At 38.6% G+C, this 26,585-nt stretch overlaps 1 protein-coding gene and 2 long non-coding RNA genes across 3 annotated transcripts in view; 2 read left to right on the top strand and 1 right to left on the bottom strand.

Annotated features, from left to right (window-relative positions):
- LOC145504875 (neurotrypsin-like) overlaps positions 1-26,585 on the bottom strand; it is a 51,792-nt gene that overhangs the window by 17,326 nt on the left and 7,881 nt on the right. Inside the window, 3 exon segments of the mRNA XM_081486189.1 lie at positions 5,815-5,965; positions 10,544-10,722; positions 18,342-18,480. Coding sequence (XP_081342315.1) covers positions 5,815-5,965; positions 10,544-10,722; positions 18,342-18,480 — 469 coding nt within the window.
- LOC145505699 (uncharacterized) lies at positions 6,836-20,345 on the top strand. The gene is made up of 2 exons (XR_014053218.1): positions 6,836-6,965; positions 20,023-20,345. It is a non-coding gene; the product is annotated as an uncharacterized LOC145505699 (long non-coding RNA).
- LOC145505770 (uncharacterized) lies at positions 23,863-25,757 on the top strand. Its single transcript, XR_014053285.1, has 2 exons — positions 23,863-24,215; positions 24,841-25,757. It is a non-coding gene; the product is annotated as an uncharacterized LOC145505770 (long non-coding RNA).

Here is a 26,585-nt window from a genome sequence, read left to right as displayed (position 1 = left end):
TCTAGAACCCCAGATTTCAGTGAAGAAGATCATGATTGCCTGTCAAAATGATAAATGACTTCAGAAATTGTATCTTCAGCCTTTTTCAGCCATTTAATTCTTAGACTAGAGAATTTATATTTTTAGTTTGCTTTTCAACGATACTGCATCTATTCCCCATTATTTAAGTTGCCTTTTTCTCCTTACATTATAACTATCTTGAGAATTTAAAACCAAAACAGGAATGCAATTTTGATATATGTAATTCAAATTTTACTATCCAGAAATAAGGTTTTATCAGAACAAAGCCACACTCATTCCCAAATTATTGTCTGTGGCTGCTTTTGCACTACACAAAAGCTCAGTGGAGTAATTGGAAAGTCTAAAATATTCACTATCTGTCCCTTTACGGAAAATGTTTGCTGACCCTTGCTCTAGAGGAAAGAGATTAATGAAAGCAAATATGGAAACTGATTTAGAGAACACTGAAAGCTGGAGAGTAGAAGCAGAAGAGACAGGATGACTAATGCAGGCCATGGGGAAGCCAGATAGGAGCAGAGTTTTAGAGAAAGGCAGATTGACCGTCTCTTGGGTCTCTGCCCGGTGACAATTGCTAGAAAAGAAAAAGACCTGTCAAAGAAAATTTCAGTGAGTATAATTCCTTGAGGCAAGACTAGGTGCTAAAATAAAACCAGGGACCAATATGAGAGAAAATAAAATTTGATCCCAAACTCAGAAACAAAAAATAAACTCCAGATGGTTTCAAAATTTAAATAGAAAGAAGGAAAGAAAGGGAGGAAGGAGGGAAAGAGGAAGACAAGATGACTAAAAAGTTAATACAATGCAATGAAATAATAATAACATAGTTCTTATAACCTTGGTAATAAGGGAATTTCCTGAGCAAGATGAAAAACCAAGAAATCAGAAAACAAAGACTAAAAAAAGTTAAACTTATAAATTTGAACTATGTAATAAATAAACCAAACACATAAATTTGAACTATTGTATGGCAAAATACACCACAACCAGATCAAAAGGCAAAGAAGGTGAAAGATATATTTGTAAAATATAACAGCAATCAAATAAAAAAAAATTCCTAGAAGTAAATAATCATAATTTATTATTATCATAATAAAAGAAAAAACGACCAACATCAAAAATAGGGTAATGGAGACAAACAAGCTATTTACAGAAGAAGAAATACCCATGGCCACTGAGCATATTGTAAGATGCTCAACTTACAGTGATCAAATTAAAACAGTTAGAATGCATTTTTACATATCCTTAAAATCCTTTGCACTAAAAATCTAGGCTAAAAGATTAAAAACTAAAGGCTTTCTATTCCCAAGAAAAAAATAACAAACCTAAAATACTCATTACTTGGGAGTGACTTGAGACAGGCTGGACAGAGTAACTGAAATACATTGCATTTCAAATATGTCAAAGATGTGGTAGAGGTTCTAGGAAAAAGCAAAAGCCCTGATTAACAGCCTCTAAACTGTGTTCCTTCCTTAAGGGAGAACACTAGATGGGAGATCAGAAGCCCCGGATAGTGACTCTGGGGAAAATCACCTATGTTATAATGCAGCCTTAAAACATCATTTGGGTGTTTTATTTTCTTCCTTATGCATCTCCATATTTTCCATTGTTTACAACCATTATTTTAATGATAAAAATGTTTAATTAAAATAAACTAATCAGAAAAATTAATGCAATAAATTCAAGAACCAAACAAAACAAAAAAAACACGAAGAAATCATGATGTAAAACAAACTAGGTTTCCCAGCTAATTTTGGAGTTCATTAAAAATTAAGATGATATTTATAAATTCACACAGTCCTTCAGCCTATTTCCTGGTGTCCTGGACTGTATTAGCTTTCAGGGGAATACCAAAGAAATGGATGACTCTGCCGTTTAAGACATTGTCTAATACCAGGGAAAGCAACATGAGACTCATGGTTTGTTAAAGGCTAATAAGTACTATGTAAATTTGATAAAGTTGTGTGTTCTCTTCCCTTCCATTATGAAAAGTATGTCCACATCAGCCCTGGCAGTTCATTTGTAGTAACAGTCCCAGTTTTACTACTTTCTCACCATCTGACCACAGAATAAATTTGTGGAATAGGGGTTTTCTGATATAATGCATCGATTTATTAGGTTATTTTATGCAAAGCTGTTTGACCTACACAGCAGCAATCCCCAATAGACACCGAACTGATCCTATGTCTGATCCGTATCCAAAACATTCCTAAACCTATTTAGCTAATCTGATTGTATTCATATAAAATTTGTCTGTTTTTCATAGAAAAAGAGCAAATAAAAAATACCACCTGACTAACTCAATCCCTGGATTTAGCTACTACTTTGACTAGACACAGAATGGAGTTAGGCAATTCTATTGTGTAAAAAGAATTACTTGCTAGGTTATAAAAGATTGGTTCTTTGACAGCAAATATCATTTTGTGACACATAACATTTGGATGAAAAACTCATTTTTACTGGTCAATAGTCCATATTTCTTTCTGGAAAACAATCCCCTCTATCTCCAATAATGATATTTTGAAGTATACTGAATGATTACTGTATCCCAGACACTGGTCTAACAGCTTCAAATGTATTAACTTTTTCAATCCTCCCTACAACCCCATGATGTTATTACCCACTGTTTACAGATGAGGAAACTGAGTTGCAGAAGTTAAACAATTTGCCCAGCATTAGATAGTAAAATTTGTCTGGCTTTAGAGCAGACTCTGAAACACTTTACTTTCTTTCAGTCTCTTGGGGCATTTTCAGTGATGTGTCTGTGGCACATTAATATATAGTCTGTCTAAAACATGCTCATCATCAATTTCCTCCTACAATAAACTTTTCTCCCTTGACTTCCCTATTTCTTTCAGCTTGTATTCATATTTATTCTTATTAATACCTGCCTATTTTGCAAACAGTGTAACATGAAATGAAAAATCCTACCTTGGGAGCCACAAATCTCAAGATTCCAGTCTTCATTCACAGTATAATTTGGGGACTTTGAGTAATCTCAGAGAGCCTAACTTTCTCATCTGTTAAATAAGGCCTCCTTTCTGCTCAATAATTGGACATACTAATAATGTTTATAAAGTATTTTAAAAATTAATAAACAATAAAATAAGAGAACAAATAAATATTTAAAAAGAGCATGAGAAGAATTTTTATTTTGACCACGGAATAATATGGTTCTTTCTTTAAGATAATTTTATAGCCAAAAAAAAAACCTAAGAAGAAAAAAGCGCTCAAAAATTTAAAATTCTTATGTAAATTATGGCATATCCACAAAATAAAATATGATGTCACAGTTCCATGAGCAGCTATGCTTTTAAGAGTTCTGAAAGACATAGGAAATGCTTTAATGTTAAGTGCACAAAAGGAACTCCAATTAAAATGTCTCTATCTGAAACTTCACTGCATATGTATGCATTCTCAAGTTCAATTTTCTAACACTTGGCTTCTTCCTTTCCTAATCCTCATGTTTCTCTGAGTTCTGGATTAATCAAATTTAAATATCTTAAGTACAGTTATTCCTTTTGTGTTTTAGGACGCTTGCCAGCTACCAAAATCTACAGCCACCATTAAAAGATGAGGGTCAACAAAGACAGCATCTCACAAAGAAATTGTAACCAGCACTCCAGGGAGGCATGATATAGTTTCCCTTTGGGAATTCAACAAAGCAAGTACCACTGAGATGAAACATGCAACATTAAAAATTATTGCATCTGAAAGTACTGTGCCTTTAAGTGAGCAAAACAAATTCTAGGGGAAGAGCACTTGCAGAATACTGCTGTACTGCAAGGTTATGAGAGAAGTAGAAAATCAAAGTAAAGAAAAACAAAGCAAAAGAACAGCATCAGCTCAGATCCTAGGGTACTTAATAATAAAAAGAAAATCTCCACCAAGCTAGATTGTTGGTTATTACACAGGCTTGTGGAAGATCTTTGCTGTCTTGAATATTTGAAGATATTTTTCCTTTTCATCACTTCTCCAAACACAAATCTCCTCATACAAAAGATGGCAGCGAGCAAATGCTTGAGAAAGATGTAAACACTTTACTCAACCCATACATATGTTCAACATTAATACAGTCTTCCTTGTGATTCTATCTCTACATTCTTTCCATGCAGTAGACTATTGTTTGTCAACACAGTCTTTGTTTGAGAACTGTTTATGTAAGTGAAAAAAAAAAAAAATCTTGGCTCTCAAGAAAGAACTCTACATTACAACATGGATTTTTAGACTCACTTTTAAAACTATGAAAGTGAAAGTGTTAGTTGCTCAGTGGTATTCAACTCTTTGAGACCCCACAGACTATAGCCCGCCAGGCTCCACTGTCTATGGAATTCTCCAGGCAAGAATACTGGAGTGGGTTATCATTTCCTCCTCCAGGGGATCTTCCCAACCCAGGGATCGAACCCAGGTCTCTTGAGTATCCTGCATTAGCAAGTGGGTTCTTTACCAGTAGCGCCACCTGGGAAGCAAATACTTGAGTGATGTTTATCTAATCAAACTTTTGGATCTAGCCTCCCATTTCAGAAGTTACAAGAACCAGAATGAGACAAATTCAGAAGGGAGGATATTCTACAAACCAACTGGTGTGGTCTTTGGTCTCTGCAACAAGTCAGTGTTAGGAAAAACAAGAAACTGTTCTGGATTAAAAGACTTTGGGGGTATAACGTCCAGATGCACCACAAGGCCCTGGGCTAAATTCTGCTACAGAGAAACCATCCGTCAAGGACATGGTGGGAACACCTGTGGAAATCTGAATATTACAGGATATTAAACAATGTAAGAATGATTACCACTGACATTAGTTGTGATGATAATTTGGCTATGTAGGACAATGTTCTTATTTTTAAAAGGTGAAGTATACACTGAAGTATTTAGAGGTAAAATGTTGAAACACCTTTATTTTGTTTTAAAATACTTTAATATTAACCTACAGTTTTGAAAAAGTGGGAGGGGAGGGGTCAGTTGCAAAAACAATTGCAAAAAAATTACGGTTCAAGGTTCAAAAATCATGCTCCAGTGTCAAAGACTATGCTTAACTGGACAAAGTGAAACAAGAACTGAGAAGACTTAATTTTGAGAGGTCTCCACATCAACCCACCCCTACCTGCCACAACATGCTAAATAATTTTTTTCCAATTTAAAGTAAAATATCAACTTCAGAAGATCTGCCAGTATAATTTCAGAGAAACTTTTAGGCCTGCTATACCAATGTTCAAAATCACTAAAGACAAGGATCAGAGGATACACAATTATACCATACTATTCCAAAGTAACCATAACTAAAGCAACATATAATATTGGTTTTCTGTCTTTATTCCACAAGCTTCATTGCCATATCCTGCATAGGAATTATTTCCTTTGAACATTAATAAACATTCTTTGTTCTAAGCACATACCTAACAAATAAGGAGCAAAGGGCAAAAGTTTAGACGATATTTGGGGGAAAGAAGTTGAACTTCAGTTAAAGCCTCACAACTAGTTTCATCATATGACTTTGGTAAGTTACTGCAGTTGACCGTGCTAGTTACTACCTGGGAGTCCTATAAAGGCTCCCGATAAAAAGTGGTAAAAGGCTTAAGGTTCTTAAGGATACAAAATCAGTTGAATTCAGATACAAACAGGTTAGATCTATAGGTACATAGACATTCTCTTCAAGGAGACTACCGCCAAATACAATGATCAAAAAGGTGGCTTTTTCTACTTGTTCAAAGAAATGTGCAATTTAAACACACCTATCTTTGGGTATGGAAGTAATAAACTTAGAAATGTAAGCAAAACAAAAGAAGAAGAACCAACCTCAGACCCAGCTGCCTGCAGACCACTTCTGCATCTGCATCATCCCACTGGTCGTCACAGACTGTCCCCCACTGACCGGCATGGTAGACCTCCACTCGGCCCTCACGCACACTGCTCCCCCCAGCAAGGCGCAGGATGGGGAACGCAGGGCCTGCGATATGAAATTAACAACAAATTAAACCTACACATTCATACTGAGCTATAGAAGATCAGGTATATTCTATTTCTTTGCCATTCTCAATCATAAAGTTATATTTAATAAGCCACTTCAGCAATATGGACATACCCACGCATGTCTAATATATTTTATGATAATCTCAACTGATTAAAATCCTCCAACTTGAATTACATTCATACAAATAGCTGTCAAGAGGAAGCAGTCTAAATTCACTTTTTCCCGAGGACCTCAGAAACCAGAAAAGACACACTCAAAACTGCAGTTATTGGAAATCCATTTGATTTTTGTGGTATTGTGGGGGATAGCATTGATTTTTTATTTACAGTAACTTGAGAATTACCAACATGTAATTATTAAGAATGGCACTTATATCTATGACATACTTGCTTTCAGCATAGAAATATTTCTACATTTGTAGAGATCAAGTCAAAGTTAACATTATCACATTATAAGAAGCTGGTGGACATCACAGCCAGTACCTTCAAAAAACAATATTGAAGATTCATTTGTGTATGAATCAGTTCATCATTTGTGTATGAATCAATTCATTCTCTGTGAAGAATACCAGAGGCTTCCCCATGCAAATTCCTTATTATAGTCTACAATGCCCTTATCTAGCTTCATCAGTTTTTTAATTTTTCTCTCTTTTTCTTAGTCTAGAATTGAGGACACAGGGAACGCCTTTCCCTTTCACTCAAGTACTTCAGATACCCAGCTATGTAGAAGGCATGTAATAAATATTTGTTGACTGACTGGATTGGCAAACGATGACTAAAAGCCTAGAAAGAATATCCCAAACAACGAAAAATAACTATTGATATCCACTCCTTCAATTCTGTTTCTTAAACAGCTGTTAGGCAGAGAGGCACTGCACAAATGCTACCCTTAAGAAGTATATTGCCTCGGGATATGGACAACATGAGTACAGATGGGAGACCATTGAGAAGGCCCTGCAGGGGTTCAGATGCAAAAGGTGCTCGCCCACCCCCGGAGGAAATTAGGGAATCTCTTCTAAAGGAGCTGTAGCTGAGAGGGCCAAGATGATGGATGGGACTTCATAAGTTCTACATGGGGGATGTGCACTTCAGACAAAATGAACCGAATGAACACAAGCATAGAAACACAAAGCTGTGTGTGTTTGGGAAACAGAACGGCCCTCTAATTTTTCTGGAATAAAGAATGTGAGATGGTCAAAGGTTCAGAACAGGCTGGGTCCCTATTAGGAAATTTAGTGTTATCTTTTGCCAAATACTCATCATTTATCCACATGAAATATGCTTCTAATTCCTCCACAGTATAAGCAGCTATCAATAAATGGTACTTGGACATTCATATTTATATTCAAATATCACACCAGAGAAGGGATTTAGATTAGCAAACATGTACATATACTCATACTCTGATATTTGTAACACAGTTTTCTTACATAAGTCAACTAGCACTTGTAATTTGGAAAAGGATAAAGGTAGGTTTAATAAACATAACTGTTCTCAACAGTATATAGCAGCTTCTTATAATTAATGACTGCAAGAAACCTAAATTTACATGTTACTATGTTTTTCTTTTAAGAAGCTTGGAAAATATAGAAACAAACCAATAGAAACAGCATAAATTTCTTAAACTATTATATCCTTCTCTGCTTCTCCTCTCCCCACCTCCATAGTAAGCTTGGAGAAAACAGAAAAAAAAAAAAATTTAAAAGGAAATTTAAAATTATCTACAACCTAGAAACATTATGGCATAATTACCTTACATTTTTTTAAACGTTGTGCTTTATTTTTAAATGTAGTTTTTACACTGGTTGTATAAGTATTTGTGAAAATATAGAGAAGCTCAAAGACAAAATTTAGTCACCATCTCACATCTTCCCAATAAATACACGCACAAAAAAAAAATCACTTGAAAGAAATTTCAGTGAAGTAGTTGACTGGTATTTAACTTATGGATAAATAAAACTCCCAGACATTTTCATTTATACTGATATTTCCTATGTCCAATACAAAGATACGATCTTCTACTTTGTAAGTGTTGGAAAAGTACTAAATGCCAAGATGCTAAATGTAAATTCCAAACTAAAAGAAAGTATTAATGTTAAAGGTCTGCTGCTGTGCCTTAAGATAGACTCAGTGTTTGCTGATTTGAGCTATTTGTTTTCATATTCTCATTTAATTTACCATAAAAGCATATTTTTTCATTCTCACTTCTAATTTATCTCAACCTTCGATATGTTATATATGCTTACATCAACCTTAAATTTATCTTTGCAGCCAGAGCATAAACAAGTGGATAGATTATAGAGAATGGAGAGCTTTTTTAAAAAAAGAGTAGACAGAGAGCCTGAAAAAAATATACTGACTTCCCATTGTTGTTAGAATTAAATGCAGGCTTTTAGAGTACTACAAACTGTATGTGTGTATAACTGAGTCATTTTGCTGTACACCAGAGACTGGCACAACACCGTAAATCAAATTAAAAATAAAATAAAGTACTATGAAACCCTGAAAAAAAAAAAGGATTGTTTTCAAAAATTTACTTACTTCACTACTTGAAAAATGTTAACATACTTTATCAGTTCAGTTGAACACAGAATACAAGCAATGTCTACAAAAAGCAGTGCACTGTTGAGCCCGATGCACAGCATCCCTGATGTAGCAATGTGTAAACATGTGTTTGCCACAAGTAGGATTACCAAGAGGTGGAGAGGCAAAGGAAGAAAAGGAAAAACTTACAAGACATAAAGACTTAGAATGCACCTTGCATCCACAAAAGGACTGTAGCTCTCCAAGCACACACTTGTGTGATATCTTGCACCATTTCCATTGGTTCTTCCAGTCAGTTCACAGGAATGACCCTAGCTTGGATCTTCCTATGTTTTGCAGAGGGAGTGTGTCAATTCCTTCCCTGATACTTGTACTCAATCAGAAACCATTGCCCTCGGCTGTCTGCTGGCATTCTAAGACCTGGGACATCTGATCACGCTACTATCGCCAAGAAAATCCAAAAAGGTGTGATAGCCACAGGTTGTGGTCACACGTTAAAACAATCACGGACCCCAGAAAACCCACCCACAATTGTGAAACTAAAAGCCTAGAAAGAATATCCCAAACAAGGAAAAATAACTAGCAAAGGGAGCTTCTCCCGCTGCTTCCGTTCACATGATCATACACACATCTGTATACCAAAACCACATACTAATCACCAATGCTGCAGATGGTGACTGCAGTCATAAAATTAAAAGATGCTTCCTCCTTGGAAGGAAAGTTATGACCAACCCAGGCAGCATATTAAAAAATAGCGACATTACTTTGCCAACAAAGGTCCATCTCGTCAAGGCTAAGGTTTATCCAGTAGTCATGTATGGATATGAGAGTTGGACTATAAAGAAAGCTGAGCGCCGAAGAATTGATGCTTTTGAACTGTGGTGTTGGAGAAGACTCTTGAGAGTCCCTTGGGCTGCAAGGAGATCCAACCAGTCCTTCCTAAAGGAGATCAGCCCTGGGTGTTCATTGGAAGGACTGATGTTGAAGCTGAAGGTCCAATCCTTTGGCCACCTGATGAGAAGAGCTGACTCATTTGAAAAGACCCTGATGCTGGGAAAGACTGAAGGCAGGACGAGAAGGGGACAACAGAGGATGAGATGGTTGGATGGCATCACTGAGTCAGTGGAGATGAGTTTGAGTAAACTCCGGGAGTTGGTGATGGACAGGGAAACCTGGCATGCTGCGGTCCATTGGATCGCGAACAGTCAGACACGACTGAGCGACTGAAATGAACTGAATGCCTAGGACATCATGCATAGGAGCCCTTATCCAAGGTAGCGATTTGTTTTATGGAATGTGCTATCTTCAAAGAATAACGCTAATAACTATGATTCTATTCTATTTTATAAAGTGAAAACATTTTATTATAGTTTCTGTATTTTATATTTGGTTTCAAGATGACTTTTAACTTGATTCCATCACAATTTTTCATTACCCAAATAAGTGTTTCATATACAGTATATAATAATCCTATAAACAAATTATATTAAAACAGAAAATATGTGAAGTGAGGTCAGGGCTTCTCAGGCGGTCCAGTGGTTAAGAGTTTGCCTTGCAATGCAGGGGACACCAGTTCAAACCCTGGTCTAGGAAGATCCCACATGCTAGGGGGCAGTTAGGTGCAAGCATCACATCTACTAAAGCCTGCATGATCTAGAGCCTGTGCTCCACAGCAAGAAAAGCCACCTCAATCAATGAGAAGCCCGTGCACTGCAACTAGAGAGTAGCCCCCACTTACTGCAACTAGAGAGAGCCCGTGCACAGCAGTCAAGACTCGGTGCAATCAAAAAATTTTTTAATTAAAAAAAAAAAACAACTGAGTTCAAATGGAAATCCGACTGTTACATGAATTCCTTTGAAGACTAATTAGATTGTTGATAGACTATGATGATTCAGACTCAGGTCTGTATTTCAACGCTTAGGAAAACATTCAGCTAAGACATGTTTTTCATCTGGAATGCTGAAAACAGAATAAAAGTAAAGCGAGGGAATAAAAATTTTTTTTTTTCACCATGGGAAAAGCTACACAGGTCAGCAGCTGCCATCTTCTCAGAACATGCCCTGCCCTGCCAGATGTCTTTTTCACAAAGCAGTATATTTTCTTCATCTCCTCTGCAACGGACATTGCTCCAATAAACGGGAATAAGGCCCAGTTCAGAAAACGGGGTTTGTTTTGCGACTCCTTTTCCTCTGGAAGTACAATGCTCAAGGTTAGGTTTATCAAATGTAGGCTAACTTTTATCAAAGCACAAGGGTTTTAAAAAAATTGAAAAAGTCAAAAAAGGTGGATGTGGAAGAAAAAGACAAACATAATGGATTATGTAAATTTCAAGGAAATCAAAATATTAGATCAGAACAGGGTGATTATCTATGGCAATCTTTCTAATTAACCTTGAATAATGCTAGGCATGTGCCTTTATCTACAGCTGATTTTAGAAGAAAATGGGCAAATACTACAGACATAAAACAGGAGTCTGGATGGTTATATGGAAGAAGTGTGTCTGTCATGTGATCTAGTGGGACTTGGATTCTAGTCTGCACTCAGCTGCAAATTACTCTAACACGTCTCTAAGTCCTTCCTTCTGATACATGAAAGAAGTCTGGATGCTTGAAGATTCTTTCCTATTCCAATATTTTAGGCTGTCATTTTCAAAACAATTATTATTGCCACATCTAAGCAAGGTAATATCAAGAGAGGCAATCCATTCCCATTTTTAAAAAATTTATATATATATAATAGTATTTGCTAATGAACTTTTGAAATCAATTGAGAAAACTCATCTAGTCTACATACTTTTAACCTCTAATATGTACAAAGCTTAAATTAATTTTTTAAAAGATTAAATGCTTATCTGAATAACATGATGATCTCTAGAACTGTCTCCATGCTACAGCTTCCATTAACCCAACAATAAATATTTGGGGTGTATCTAAAATATGAATCTGTCTTGACAGCAATAAAGCCAGGTTGCTCTGCTCTTATTTGAAATTCTTTTTTATTAATGGACTACTAAGAGATGACAGAAGGAATCAGATCAGCTTATCTGAAGTTTATGTTTGCATAAAGATAGTTTACATTCTTTTATCAATCAAGGGAGGGAAGTCGCTCAGTCGTGTCCGACTCTTTGCGACCCCGTGGACTCTAGCCTACCAGGCTCCTTCGTCCATGGGATTCTCCAGGCAAGAATACTGGAGTGGTTTGCCATTTCCTTCTCCAGGGGATCTTCCCGACCCAGGGATCGAACCCAGGTCTCCCGCATTGGAGGCAGACGCTTTAACCTCTGAGCCACCAGGGAAGTCCCTTATCAATCAAGAGGATCTCTGTAATTCACATCTCCGCTACAGAGCTTGTTTTGTTTTAAAATTTTTTAGAAAATTTTATTGGCATATAGTTGATTTACAGTGTTGTATCTGCTGTACAAAAAAGTGAATCAGTTATGCATATACACATATCCATTCTTTCTGCTGTACAAAAAAGTGAATCAGCTATGCATATACATATATCCATTCTTTTTTAGATTATTTTCCCATATAGGTCATCACAGAGCACTGAGTAGAGTTCCCTGTGCTATAAAATAGGTACTTATTAATTATTTATTTTATATATAGTAGTGTGTATATATCAATCCCAATCTCCCAATTTATCCCTCCCTACTGTCCCCCCTTAGTAATCATAAGATTGTTTTCTACATCTGTAATTCTATTTCTATTTTGTAAATAAGTTCATTTGTACCATTTTTGTTTTCTTATGTCAGTCTCATAGAAAATTTCATTCTTCCCTGCTTTTCAGGGATAATAAAAGCACAGGTAGAAAGGTCCATGAAGGAAGACACTGACATCAACCTACAAATTGTTACACCTTCAGGCTGTCAAAGAAAAAGCATCAAGCCAACATTCTTTGTGACTTGCCCAACCAGCCAAGGACTGTTTGCCAAACAAACCACTGGGGATAAAATCAGTAATTAACATGCTAACACCATAACTCTTTGTAGGCTCTCTCCTCTTGCTTTTATCCTGATTTATTTCAACCCTCATTGTAAAAAATTAGTGAGTTGTAGCTGAACTTAACTAATTGTTTAGTTAACTAACTTAACTAATCGTTGTTTAGTTGCTAAGTTGTGTCTGACTCTTTGCAATCCCATTTACTGTAGCCCGCCAGGTTCCTCTGTCCATGGGATTTCCCAGCAAGACAACCGGAGCAGGTTGCCACTTCCTTCTCTAGGGGCTCTTCCTGACCTAGAGATAGAACTTGCATCTCTTGCACTGGCAGGTGGATTCTTTACCGATAAGCCACCAAGGAAGCCTAATTAAGTATTGTTGTTGTTGTTCAGTCGCTCAGTCGTGTCCAATTCTTTGAGACCTTAAGGACTGCAGCACACCAGGCTTCCCTTTCCTTCACCATCTCCAGTAGCTTGCTCAAATTCATGTCCATTGAGTCGGTGATGCCATCCAACCATCTCATTATCCCCTTCTCCTTCTGCCTTCCATCTTTCCCAGAATCAGGGTCTTTTCCAATCAGTCAGCTCTTCACATCAGGTAGCCAAAGTACTGGAGCTTCAGCTTCAGCATCAGTCCTTCCAATGAATATTCAGGGTTGATTTCCTTTAGGATTGCCTGGTTTGATCTCCTTGAGTATAAGGGACTCTCAAGAGTATTCTCCAACACCACAGTTGGAAAGCATCAATTAAGTATTACATTAACCCTATTTGCTACTCTAATAGAATCAAAAGTCTGAATAAAACTTAAGCCTGCAAGGTTCGCCTGTACTAAATACTAATTTCCCACCTTCCGAGTGAGAAGACAGGAAACGGGCAAATTAAAATTCTTACTGATTTGACTGCACTTGACTAACCTTTTCATTTGTGTCATCACATTAGATATTACCACTCATTGATTATTAATCTAAAATATTTGCAAATAGAAAGCTTTTCTTTCAGGCCTTTTAACCTTTATTTTTTTCATAACAAGATATTTTCCAAGCTTTTTAAAGATCCTTGGTCATAAAGGTCAAGAAAAATATAGGGCATGTATACTTGGAAAAAATAAATGATACAGAAAAGCAGAACAATAACAACAACAAAAAAAACCCATTAATTCCAAAATGGAAACTTCTGCTCCTGGGAAACCCCTTGAGACAAAGCATAAAGGTACTGGGCATGGTGGGAGTCAGTGTACACCAGTCCATTTTAAGGAGAGTGCCTAGGGTCAGGCTGAAAGCATGAGGAGAAGAGGGTGAGAGAGGATGAGATGGTTGGATGGCATCACTGACTCAATGGACATGAGTTTGAGTAACTCCGGGATTTGGGGATGGATAGGGAGGCCTAGTGTGCTGCAGTCCATGGAGTAGCAAAGAGTCGGACACGACTGAGTGACTGAACTGAACGGAACTGAGGGTGGTAGGAACGGCCAGCAACTTCTCAGGATGACAGGTGCTGCTGGGCTGAGGGAAATTGCCATCTCTTACAGAATCTCCTCAGTGCAGAAACCTATGTCCCAGGATATCACACCTTACTCAGCATGGGATGAAACTACAAATGAACTTCACCTCCTACACACACACATACAACAGGGGAATCTGTGGCTGGCTCAAGGTAAAAGCGAATGACAGCAACCACAGGCTGTAGAGGCTACTGGGAAAATAAAACTCTTAGGACCCAATTCTTTGTTTCCTGGCACTGAAGAATCCATTTGTTAGATCAAAGACCAAAAGATGCTTTTATTTTTGGACCATTCAGCTTCTGCCCATTTCCTAGTCAATTCAGTTCAGTTCAGTTGCTCAGTTCTGTCAAACTCTTTGCGAACCCACGAACCACAGCACGCCAGGCCTCCCTGTGCATCGCCAACTCCCAGAGTTTACTCAAACTCATGTCCATTGAGTCGGTGATGCCATCCAACCAACCTTCTCATCCTCTGTTGTCCCCTTCTCCTCCTGCCTTCAATCTTTCCCAGCATCAGAGTCTTTTCAAATGAGTCAGTTCTTCACATCAGGTGGCCAAAGTACTGGAGTTTCAGCTTCAGCATCAGTCCTTCCAATGAATATTCAGGACTGATTTTCTTTAGGTAGGACTGGTTGGATCTCCTTGCAGTCCAAGGGACTCCCAAGAGTCTTCTCCAACACCATAGTTCAAAAGCATCAATTCTTTGGCATTCAGCTTTCTTTAGAATCCAACTCTACATCCATACATGACTACTGGAAAAACCACAGCTTTGATGAGACAGACCTTTGTTGGCAAAGTAATGTCTCTGCTTTTTAACATGCTGTCTATATTGGTCATAAGTTTTCTTCCAAAGAGGAAGCATCTTTTAATTTCATGGCTGCAGTCGCCATCTGCAGTGATTTTGGAGACCGAAAAAATGAAGTCAGCCACTGTTTCCACTGTTTCCCCATCTATTTGCCATGAAGTGATGGGACCAGATGCCATGATCTTAGTTTTCTGAATGTTGAGTTTTAAAACAGCTTTTTCGCTTTCCTCTTTCACTTTCATTAAGAGGCTCTTTAGTTCTTCACTTTCTGCCATAAGGGTCGTGTCATCTGCGTATCTGAGGTTACTGATATTTCTCCCGGCAATCTTGATTCCAGCTTGTGCGTGATCCAGCCTAGCATTTCTCATGATGTACTCTGCATATAAGCAGAGGTGACAATATACAGCCTTGATGTACGCCTTTCCATATTTGGAACCAGTCTGTTGTTCCAGGTCCAGTTCTAACTGTTGCTTCCTGATCTGCATACAGGTTTCTCAAGAGGCAGGTCAGGTGGTCTGGTATTTCCATCTCTTTCAGAGTTTTCCACAGTTGATTGTGATCCTCACAGTCAATGGCTTTGGCATAATCAATAAAGCAGATGTTTTTCCGGAACTCTCTTGCTTTTTCGATGATCCAATGGATGTTGGCAATTTGATCTCTGGTTCTGCTGCCTTTGTTAAATCCAGCCTGAACATCTGGAAGTTCACGGTTGAAGCGCGGCTTGGAGAATTTTGAGCATTACTTTACTAGCATGTGAGATGAGTGCAACTGTGCGGTACTTTGAGCATTCGTTGGCATTGCCTTTCTTTGGGAGTGGAATAAAAACTAACCTTTTCCAGTCTTGTGGCCACTGCTGAGATTTTCAAATTTGCTGGCATATTGAATGCAGCAATTTCACAGCATCATCTTTCAGGATTTGAAATAGCTCAACTGGAATTCCATCACCTCCACTAACTTTGTTCGTAGTGATGCTTCCTAAGGCCCACTTGACTTTGCATTCCAGGATGTCTGGCTCTAGGTGAGTGATCACACCATCGTGATTATCTGGGTCATGAAGATCTTTTTTGTATAGTTCTTCAGTGTATTCTTGCCATGTCTTCTTAACATCTTCTGCTTCTGTTAGATCCATACCATTTATGTCCTTTATTGAGCCCATCTTTGCATGAAATGTTCCCTTGGTATCTCTAATTTTTTTGAAGAGATCTCTAGGCTTTCCCATTCTATTGTTCTCCTTATTTCTTTGCACTGTTCACTGAGAAAGGCTTTCTTGTCGCTCTTGCTATTCTTTGAAACTCTGCATTCAAATGGGTATATCTTTCCTTTTCTCCTTTGCCTTTTGCTTCTCTTCTATTCACAGCTACTTGTAAGGCCTCCTCAGATAACCATTTTGCCTTTTTACATTTCTTTTCCTTGTGGATGGTCTTGATCACTGCCTCCTGTACAATGTCACGAACCTCCATCCACAGTTCTTCAGGCACTCTGTCTACAGATCTAATCCCTTCAATCTATTTCTCACTTCCAGTGTATAATCGTACAGGATTTGATTTAGGTCATACCTGAATGGTCTAGTGGTTTTCCCTACTTTCTTCAATTTAAGTCTGACTCTGAATAAGGAGTTCATGGTCTGAGCCATAGTCAGCTGCCGGTTTTGTTTTTGCTGACTGTATAGAGCTTCTCCATCTTTGGCTGCAGAGAATATAATCAATCTGATTTCAGTGTTGACCATCTGGTGATGTCCATGTGTAGTCTTCTCTCATGTTGTTGGAAGAGGGTGTTTGCTATGACCAGTGCATTCTCTTGGCACAAGTCTATTAGCCTTTGGCCTGCTTCATTCTGTACTCCAAGGTCAAATTTGCCTGTTACTCCAGGTATTTCTCGACTCCCTACTTTTGCATTCCAGTCCCCTATAATGAAAAGGACATCTTCTTTGGGTGTTAGGTCTAAAAGGTCTTGTAGGGCTTCACAGAATCATTCAACTTCAGCTTCTTCAGCATTACTGGTCAGGGCATAGACTTGGATTACTGTGATATTGAATGGTTTGCCTTGGAAATGAACAGAGATCATTCTGTCGTTTTTGAGATTGCATCCAAGTACTGCATTTTGGACTCTTTTGTTGACTATGAGGGCTACTCCGTTTCTTCTAAGGGATTCTTGTCCACAGTAGTAGATATAACGGTCATCTGAGTTAAATTCACCCATTGCAGTCCATTTTAGTTCGCTGATTCCTAGAATGTCGACGTTCACTCTTGCCATCTCCTGTTTGAACACTTAAAATTTGCCTTGATTCATGGACCTAACATTCCAGGTTCCTTTGCAATATTGCTCTTTACAGCATCAGACTTTACTTCCATCACCAGTCACATCCACAACTGGGTGGTGTTGTTGCTTTGGCTCCATCTCTTCATTCTCTCTGGAGTTATTTCCCCACTGATCTCCAGTAGTATATTGAGCACCTGGGGAGTTCATCTTTCAGTGTCATATTTTTGGCCTTTTCATATTGTTCATGGGGTTCTCAAGGCAAAAATACTGAAGTGGTTTGCCACTCCCTTCTCCAGTGGACCACGTTTTGTCAGAACTCTCCACCATGACCTATCTGTCTTGAGTGGCCCTACACGGCATGACTCATAGTTTCAATGAATTAGACAAGACTGTGGTCCATGTGATCAGATTGGTTAGTTTTCTGTGATTGTGGTTTTCAGTCTGTCTGCCCTCTGATGGAGAAGGACAAGAGGTTATGGAAGCTTCCTGATGGGAGAGACTGACTGAGGGGGAAACTGGGTCTTGTTCTGATGGGCGGGGCCATGCTCAGTAAATCTTTAATCCAATTTTCTGTTGATGGGCGGGGCTGTGTTCCCTCCTTGCTGTTTACCTGAGGCCAAACTATCGTGGAGGTAATGAAGATAATGGTGACCTTCAAAAGGTCCCGTGCATGCACTGCTACACTCAGTGCCCCCAGCCCTGCAGCAGGCCACCACCGACCCATGCCTCCGCTGGAGACTCCTGGACACTCCCCGGCAAGTCTGGGTCAGTCTCTTGTGAGGTCACTGCTCCTTTCTCCTGGGTCCTGGTGCACACAAGGTTCTGTTTGTGCCCTCCCAGAGTCTATTTCCCAGTCCTGTGTAAGTTCTGGCAGCTCTATGGTGGGGTTAATGCCGACCTCCTCCAAAAGGGCTTATGCCATAGCCAGGTCTGCTACACCCAGAGCCCCTGCCCCAGCGGCAGGCCACTGCTGACCCTCACCTCCACAAGTGAGGCTCAAACATAGTTCTGCCTCAGTCTCTGTGGGGTCCCTGGGTCCTGGTGTGCACTTGGTTTGTTTGAGCCCTCTGAGCGTCTCTGGCAGGCATTTCCTAGTCAGCAGGGGTAGTAACAAGTGAAATGCATTTGTATGTAAAGGAACTCACTCCTTCCACTGGGGACCCTTTCTTTAAAAGTCTCCTGAGAGAAGTGAGTGAGGAACGTGAGAGAAGGAGAAGGAGGAGGTAACCTCTCCAAGGTAACAGCGGGGGGCCAGCACTCCCTTCAGGTATCAGCAGACAGATTCGGTCAAGGATGAACAAACTCACCCCAGCTGCAGCTGGTGACAAACAGCTGAAGCATCAGCGTCGTCCCAGTGGCTGCTACAAACGACGCCCCAGGCTCCATTCTCATACACTCCTACTGTGCCTTCAAAGGCGCTTTTGCCACCACGAAGCCGGACTGACCCTAAATGGAAAAGAATCCCCAGATCCTTGAATAGAACATAACCGTTTGAACACACTGAACATACTGAACGAGTCCTCGGGTAACATGCTGAGAGAGCCAGGCTTTCACTGTTCACAGCAAGTCCTTCTTTCTTTAAATGAGGATTTAGCAGGCTCTTTTTTTTAAATTAACATCCTGATGTCAATGCTAAGGATACTTTCTTTCTTTATCCAGGCAAACAGAAGTCCAAAGGGAAAAAGTGGAAGACTGTGACTAATGGCAGATATTGCATCCCACATGTTTGATTACATCACATAGGAAGTTCTTATCACTTATGTATCACTTTCCATCTTCACGAGACATCACAGATTTTAAAAAAAGAAAAACAGAAACAAATACAATGCTGTTTATAAGTTACCTGTTATTGGCTGTTGTATCTTCCTTCTATCTGTTCTTCCACTAAAGAAGAATAAAATGTTTTTCCCCTTTTAGCCTCTCCAGTAGTTGTGAGAAGTCTAAAGACAATGTCTAAAATTTCAGAAAGGTGTTAAGTGTCAGAAATACTGTCTAATGTTAGTCTTAGGGAAACTGCCCCTAGGGAGACTGGTGTGGTGTAACTGAATGGCCCTTGAACTTCACTTCTCTTTACATATCATCCCCACTGAGCTGCTCCACAGTCCATAATTTGAGTCATTCTTCTCAGTCTTAAAAGAGTCAAAATTTAAATTAGAGCATCCCTGGGAAGATACTATTTTAAGTCTTACCCCTTAACTGTGGATCAAAGTGGTTACTAGGCTTACTGTGGTGATTATTTCATAGCATATGCAAATTGCAATCACTATGCAGTACATCTGAAACCAACATAATAGCGTATATCAAATATATTTCAAGTTTTTTTTAAGTGTGCATCAAAGGACTACATTTCTCTTCTCACGGGCATTTATTCTTAGAGTCGGTCCTGAGGCTGCAGTTGAGACATGTGCAGAGGTAGAATCAAACTCAGACAACTTAAAAATTTCATAAAAGTCTGTGAAAAGTCACTTAAGATGACCTTTGTTTCATAGGTAAAAGAAGTTAAGAAATTAAATTTTATTAAAAATTTCTGGCACATTTTACATATTTCAAAGTAATCTATGGCTTTATAATTATTTTTCAAAAATAATAGATTCTAAATCATCCATTCATTTCATTTGCATTAGCCTAGTCATCTATCACTATTATTTTCCACCCAATCATCCTTTAAAAATATAACTATTTAAGAAACACATATCCTATCTCTCATGATAAATACAAAGTGTCATTTAATTTAAACAAGAGGCAAGAACAAATGGAGACAAAGTTGCACTGCCAAATCCTGATTACTCAGGAGAGAACGTGAGCGTGCATCATTCATATGGCAGATAATCTAAAACTGATTCATATATATTCTAACTTTCTTTAATTCAGACCAAGCAAGAGGAAGCCCTGTCTAGCTCAGTGAAAATGTTAGGGGGAAACACCAACTGAAACCGCTCACCCTGGCCAGGCACCACAGTAACCATCTCATGATTTATTTTATGACAGGAGGTCCTGGTAAAGAACATGAAACTAACAAGCCACCACCAACCAGAAGAATTTGGGAAAGCTCCAAAGGAGACACCAATCCCTATGTCCTACCAACTTCCCAGAATCCTCCTCGCTGGAATCCATCTTGACTGAGCAATGCCTGGACCAACAGGAAGGACCTGAGTCAGAATGACTGGCCAGAGACAACCCGGAAACTAATCTCATCACCATAGGTCCCAAGACTGTGAGCCATGGGGCAGAGCAGTTCTCCTGGGTTTCCTTACAGTACTGCTCTCCACCCAGGCGCCCCTTTACCAATAAAATCTCTTGCTTTGTCAGCACATGTGCCTCCTCAGATAATTCCTTTCTCACTGTCAGACAAGAGCCTACTCTTGGGCCTTAGAAGAGGTCCCCCTTTCTACAACAAAAAGTGTGAGCTGTAGAATATTTTTAAAGAAATATGTCCAAAGAGTTTAACTGAACTTTAATGATTTCTTATAATCACAAAATGTCTTCTATAGAGACCCACATAATACTAATATCATGCACAGTAAAAATGTCTTTTGATTTTTTTCAAATCAAAGAATTCATTTGTTCACCTCAAACACATGTTATTTGAAATGATGTTTAATCCGAAAGTGAAAGTCACTCAGTCGTGTCCAACTCTTTGTGGCCCCATGACTATACAGTCCATGGAATTATCCAGGCCAGAATACTGGAGTGGGTAGCCGTCTCCTTCTCCAGGGGGATCATCTCAACCCAGGGAGCGAACTCAGGTCTCCCACATTGCAGGCGGATTCTTTACCAGCTGAGCCACCAGAGAAACCGTTTAATCTATTATCTGTTTATTAATTCACCACCACCACAAATACCACCGCCATCAAATTCTTCATGTCAAAGGGTTGGACAGAAGTTCTAGTAATGAAAACAAACTGGAACTCTACTCATGCATGTTAAATAATCACAATAAAATGTAAAATATTGCCCAAATCACTAAAAAGCTTTCAAAGAAGAAATGATGCAGGCATATTATCTAAATGATTAAGGCACCTATCTACAAATGAGGAGGAGAAAACTCTGCATAATGTGTAACTGTTACCATAACATCATTATAACAAAAATGATAGCACTGGGAATAATTTCCAGGTCAATTATCAGTTCTACCATCATTTCTCACATGCACCAAACATGCTGTGAAAACCTGGATTTGTTTATCTGTATTTGTTATATGGCAAGAAATGTGGAGTGCTCATCCAATTTTCCTTTAACAAATGGATACAAATATTTGCAATTCTGGAAAGGCAGTTTGCATGTCAATGACTAGCGAATTCTCTGGAAGAATCCATTCTCAACACCAACATCCCCAAAACACACACCTGCCTAGCAGTGCCCCTCCACATAGTTTATCCTTTCCTTACGCCATAAAAATTTCCAAAATATCTGAGTAATCATCTACCTTGAACTCAGTGAGTATTTCTTACTGGTATGTAATTCTATGAGGTTTACACTTCTAATAATTTTTTGAAAGAACTTTAAAAAAAAAATATCAGCACGATAATATGCCTAAGATAAGAAAAGCATGAACACACAATTCATACTACATACATTTGAGACAGGAGGTAGTTTTTGTTTGGTTTTGGTTTTACTTCGTTCTTGCTTCACTTAGCTCTCTTAGAATGCTTAAGACGGTAGAACTGTAATTGGTTTCCCTTAATTTATGGATGAGGAAGCTATGGAGCCAACCAACTGAGCAGTTGCAGAGCCATGACAAACTGCCTCCCAGATTCCCTCCCTTGCTACCAGTCCCTTGCCTCCAAACCTGAGCAAAGACTTGGGATGCAATAAGCACTTTTCAATAGTTCAGGTACCACTTTATGCATTCTGCCATGTTGGCATTCACCAGGATGGTGAAATACTACAACAAATCTACCAAACATTACATGGGGATACACTAGGCAGGCAGATCCATAAGACAGTCTTAAGAGTTTCTCTATACTACAGAACACAAGAGAAGTGGCTTTCTGGTGATCTATATTTGAGGCTAATCCTCCAGTGGAGGCTGATTTGTCCCATGGGCTGTACAAATTTCTAGGACTGTACAAATTTCTAGGACTATACATTTGCACAAATTTATAGATACGCAATTACAAGAGGAAATAAAAAAAAAAAAACCAGAGAGAGAGAGGATAAAACAATAAAGCAATCCACAAAGGCCAGAGCCTGGTAAACTCATTTTTATTACTATCTTACTAACAATAAAATTCTTCAGACAAATTCTAGACCAGATTCTTTGGTAAATATTGCTCTGTTGTCACAGCCTCTTATTACCAAAAATTGATCTGTCTTCCTTGGTTCATACTTTCCTGCTTCTGCCCAGCACTTTGCGATGTTCCTCGTAGTCTCAGCTCATGTCTCTCAGCAACACCTCAGTGAATCCAGGGTTGCATGGTCTTAAAGTCTCTCATGTGCCAATTTGATGGAAAAATATTCTATTCTAAATATTCCTATTTTTTAAAAAGTGTTAATAACAATAATCTAAAATTTGAAGTCTCAGACAGAGGTTTTAGATCAACTATAGTAGTCATTACTAATTTACAGACTAAACCAGTAATAGAAAAAAGTCTGGAACTATAAAGCTATGCATGATGGCATGTCATGGAGAGGAGCCCCTAGAGTTCATGAAAAGAATTATTGCAAAAAAACAAAGAAAACTGTCAGTCGTACCAGCCTGTTGGTATAAACAACTACTTAAAGGCAAAATGTGCCAATACACAACAATGGTCAGAATTCTACTACCTTAATTCTCTGCCAAAAATGTTGAACTTGGGGTAGGATGGAGTGGGAGGTGGGAAGGAGGTTCAAAAAGAAGGGGACATACATATACCTCTGGCTGATTCATGTTGACATATGGCAGAAACCAACACAATATTGTAAAGCAATTATCCTCCAATTAAAAATGAGTACATTTTTAAAAGATGTTGAAATCACTGTCATTTTAGTTTACTACTATTTTTTATTATGTAAACACATCTCCAGTTTTTATAAAGGAAAAGGAACATAAAAGATTTTTGTTACAGAAATTTGCTTTATGGATAACTTAGCTACAAAAAAAAAAAAAAATAGGGATTCCTAAAACAAAGAGACATTCCAGAGGGGTTCTCTTCTGCCATGTTATCAGTCTCACTCAATACAAGGTAATCTAGAGAAAGAGAGTTAACTAGATTAAAATTCTCTTCACAAGTTTCATCGGTTCTCAAGGCTATTGCAGTGGGCTGAATTCTTTTTTTTTTTTTTTTTAATAAATTTATTTATTTTAGTTGGGGGCCAATTACTTTACAATATTGTAATAGTCCTTGCCATACATTGACATGAATCAGCCATGGGTTCACATGTGTTCCCCCTCCTGGACCCCCCACCCACCTCCCTCCCCATCCCATCCCTCCGGGTCATCCCATTGCCCCGGCCCCGAGCCCTTGTCTCATGCATCGAACATGGAATGGTGTTCTGTTTCACATATGATAATATACATGTTTCAATGCTATTCTCCCAGAACGTCCCACCCTCACCTTCTCCCTCAGAGTCCATAAAATTGTTCTATGCATCTGTGTCTCTTATTCTGTCTCGCATACAGGGTTATCGTTGAAAGATGGTGATGGGCTGAATTCTTTTCCCCCCAAAATATGCTTAAGCATTGACCTCCGGTGCCTATGAATGTGTGAATTTATTTGGAAATAGGGTCTTTGCAGAGGATCAAGATCAATGAGATCATTAGGGTGGGCTCCAATCCAGTATGACTATGATCTCATAAAAAGGAGAGATTTGGACAGACACCCATAGGGAGAATGCCATCCGGAGGTTGCAGTTACATTTCCACAAGCCAAGGAACTATCAGAAGCTAGGAGAGAGCCCTGGACCAGATCCTTTCCTACTGTCTTGAGAGGAAGTATGGCTCTGCTGACACTGATCTTGGACTTCCAGTCCCCAGAACTGTGAAATAGCAAGTTTCTTTATTTAAGCCACTCAGTCTGTGTACTCATTACAGCAGCTCTAGCAAACTAATAGACCCATTCTGGTATTATCTCTCCATGGACAGCTGGCAAAACCATCCATACTTCAAGAAGACCTAAAAGAAATATCAGGAAAGGAACCAAACATGTCAGTTATCTTTGTTCTCTAAATCCAGCTCATTTCAAAATTAGTGAAATGAAAAGGTATGCCTATTTAGTTAACTCCTTAAAATATACTTATACAATAGCACTCACTCATGTGACAGAAAAAACAGCAAAAACAAAGATCCATCCCAGTATTCTGAACAGAATTAAAAATAAATATTTCTGAAATCTTGTAAAAATCACAGTTTGATAAATGAGGAATAGAAAATTAATGTTATCGCCCAAATCCTTTCTCATCCATTACTGAACTTCACAGAGGCACAAAATACTTAATTTTAGTCAGCTCTATTGTTCTGGTGGAACCAGAAATTCATGCTGGTGACATCAAGCTATTATTCAGATCTTTGACAAAAAGTATACTTAAAGCTGAAAGTGATGTAGAAATTTCAGTTTATGAACTATTAAAAAAACAGAACAAAAGTCCATTACATATTGGACAATTTAGTACACATATTTGACAATGAATTAAATATAATCTTATGCCTTCTACTAAAGGCAAAATTGGAAAAATATATTAAGTGATCATTTTCTGTCTTAATTATAAAACATACACCAAATAATCACATTGCCTAAAAACAACTGAATAGAGAATTAGTTAGTTGAATTTTTCAAGTACAGTTGGGGAGGCTACATTAATTTTTATGTTTTGTTTTTTTTCCTACAGCTTATTTGATAGTATTCAGGTATTCTATTTTGCCGGGAGAATATCAATAACCTCAGATATGTAGATGACACCACCCTTATGGCAGAAAGGGAAGAAGAACTAAAGAGCCTCTTGATGAAAGTGAAAGAGGAGAGTGAAAAAGTTGGCTTAAAGCTCAATGTTCAGAAAACTAAGATCATGGCATCTGGTTCCATCACTTCATGGCAAATAGATTGGGGAAACAGTGGAAACAGTGTCAGACTTTATTTTTTTGGGCTCCAAAATCACTGCTGATGGTGATTGCAGCCATGAAATTAAAAGACGCTTACTCCTTGGAAGGAAGGTTATGGCCAACCTTGATAGCATATTTAAGAGCAGAGACATTACTTTGCCAACAAAGGTCCGTCTAGTCAAGGCTATGGTTTTTCCAGTGGTCATGTATGGATGTGAGAGTTGGATGGTGAAGAAAGCTGAGCGCCAAAGAACTGATGCTTTTGAACTGTGGTGTTGGAGAAGACTCTTGAGAGTCCCTTGGACTGCAAGGAGATCTAATCACTCCATCCTAAAGGAGATCAATCCTGGGTGTTCATTGGAAGGACTGATGTTGAAGCTGAAACTCCAATACTTTGGCCACCTCATGCGAAGAGTTGACTCACTGGAAAAGACCCTAATGCTGGGAAGGATTGGGGGCGGGAGGAGAAGGGGACAACAGAGGATGAGATGGTTGGATGGCATCACTGACTCGATGGACATGGGTTTGGGTAAACTCCAGGAGTTGGTGATGGACAGAGAGGCCTGGCGTGCTGCGATTCATGGGGTCGCAAAGAGTCGGACACGACTGAGCGACTGAACTGAACTGAATTCTATTTTGTCAATGATTACACTTACCCATAACTGAAATCACTTTAGCGTTGTGAAATAATAGATTTTACTCAAATCATGCCATGTCAAAATGAAATCATCTTTTAACATAGGAAGCATCCCCTTAAATATCCAACTGAACTATACTCACCCCCATTAGTCCTCATCTATAATTCATATTAATTGTTCATTTATTATTTATGTAGATACCTTTCATACTGAGAAAAATATGAACTTGTCAGGTTCAAAATGAAAGCATATCTTTTGAATAAGCAATTCTACCCATTTACATTGGGCTTACATAAATCTATAAGCCCATCCGGGAGATGGTGAGGGACAGGGAAGCCTGGAGTGCTGCAGTCCAGGGGGTCGCAAAGAGCCGGATACGACTGAGTGACTGAACACCACCACCACCAATTATTCATGCATTTAAAACATTATACAATATAATGCAAAAGAATAAGACAATATATGCATTTAAATAACTTTAGCAGAAAATTTTACAAATTGTGTTTATACTGTTCAGTAGCTAAGTCCACACATAAACACATAGTGTGGGTATTAACATTTTATTGTACAACTCTAAGTGATGAAATTAAACTACACTTAATAGTAAGTTTATCTGTCTCCCAGCGTACATATCACAGGAAAGGTAATAAAAAATGCCTAGTATTATTTTGACATTTCAACCAGAGAGTGGGCATCCTTAACCAGAGGACTTAGGTGATTTCTTATTCATCTTTGTAAGTTCTGTTCCTGGGCTTCTCTGGTGGCTAAGCAGTGAAGAATTCGCCTGCCAATGCAGGAGGCACGGGTTCGATCCCTGGGTCGGGATGAGCCCCTGGAGAAGGAAATGGCAACCTACTTCAGTATTCTTGCCTGGAAAATTCCATGGACAGAGGAGC

This window comes from Giraffa tippelskirchi, chromosome 1 (genome assembly GCF_054371585.1).
Source record: "Giraffa tippelskirchi isolate mGirTip1 chromosome 1, T2T-mGirTip1v1.2.pri, whole genome shotgun sequence".
NCBI lineage: Eukaryota > Metazoa > Chordata > Mammalia > Artiodactyla > Giraffidae > Giraffa > Giraffa tippelskirchi.
The sequence above is the reverse complement of the archived record's forward strand: the minus strand, read 5'-3'. Positions and strand labels throughout refer to the sequence as shown.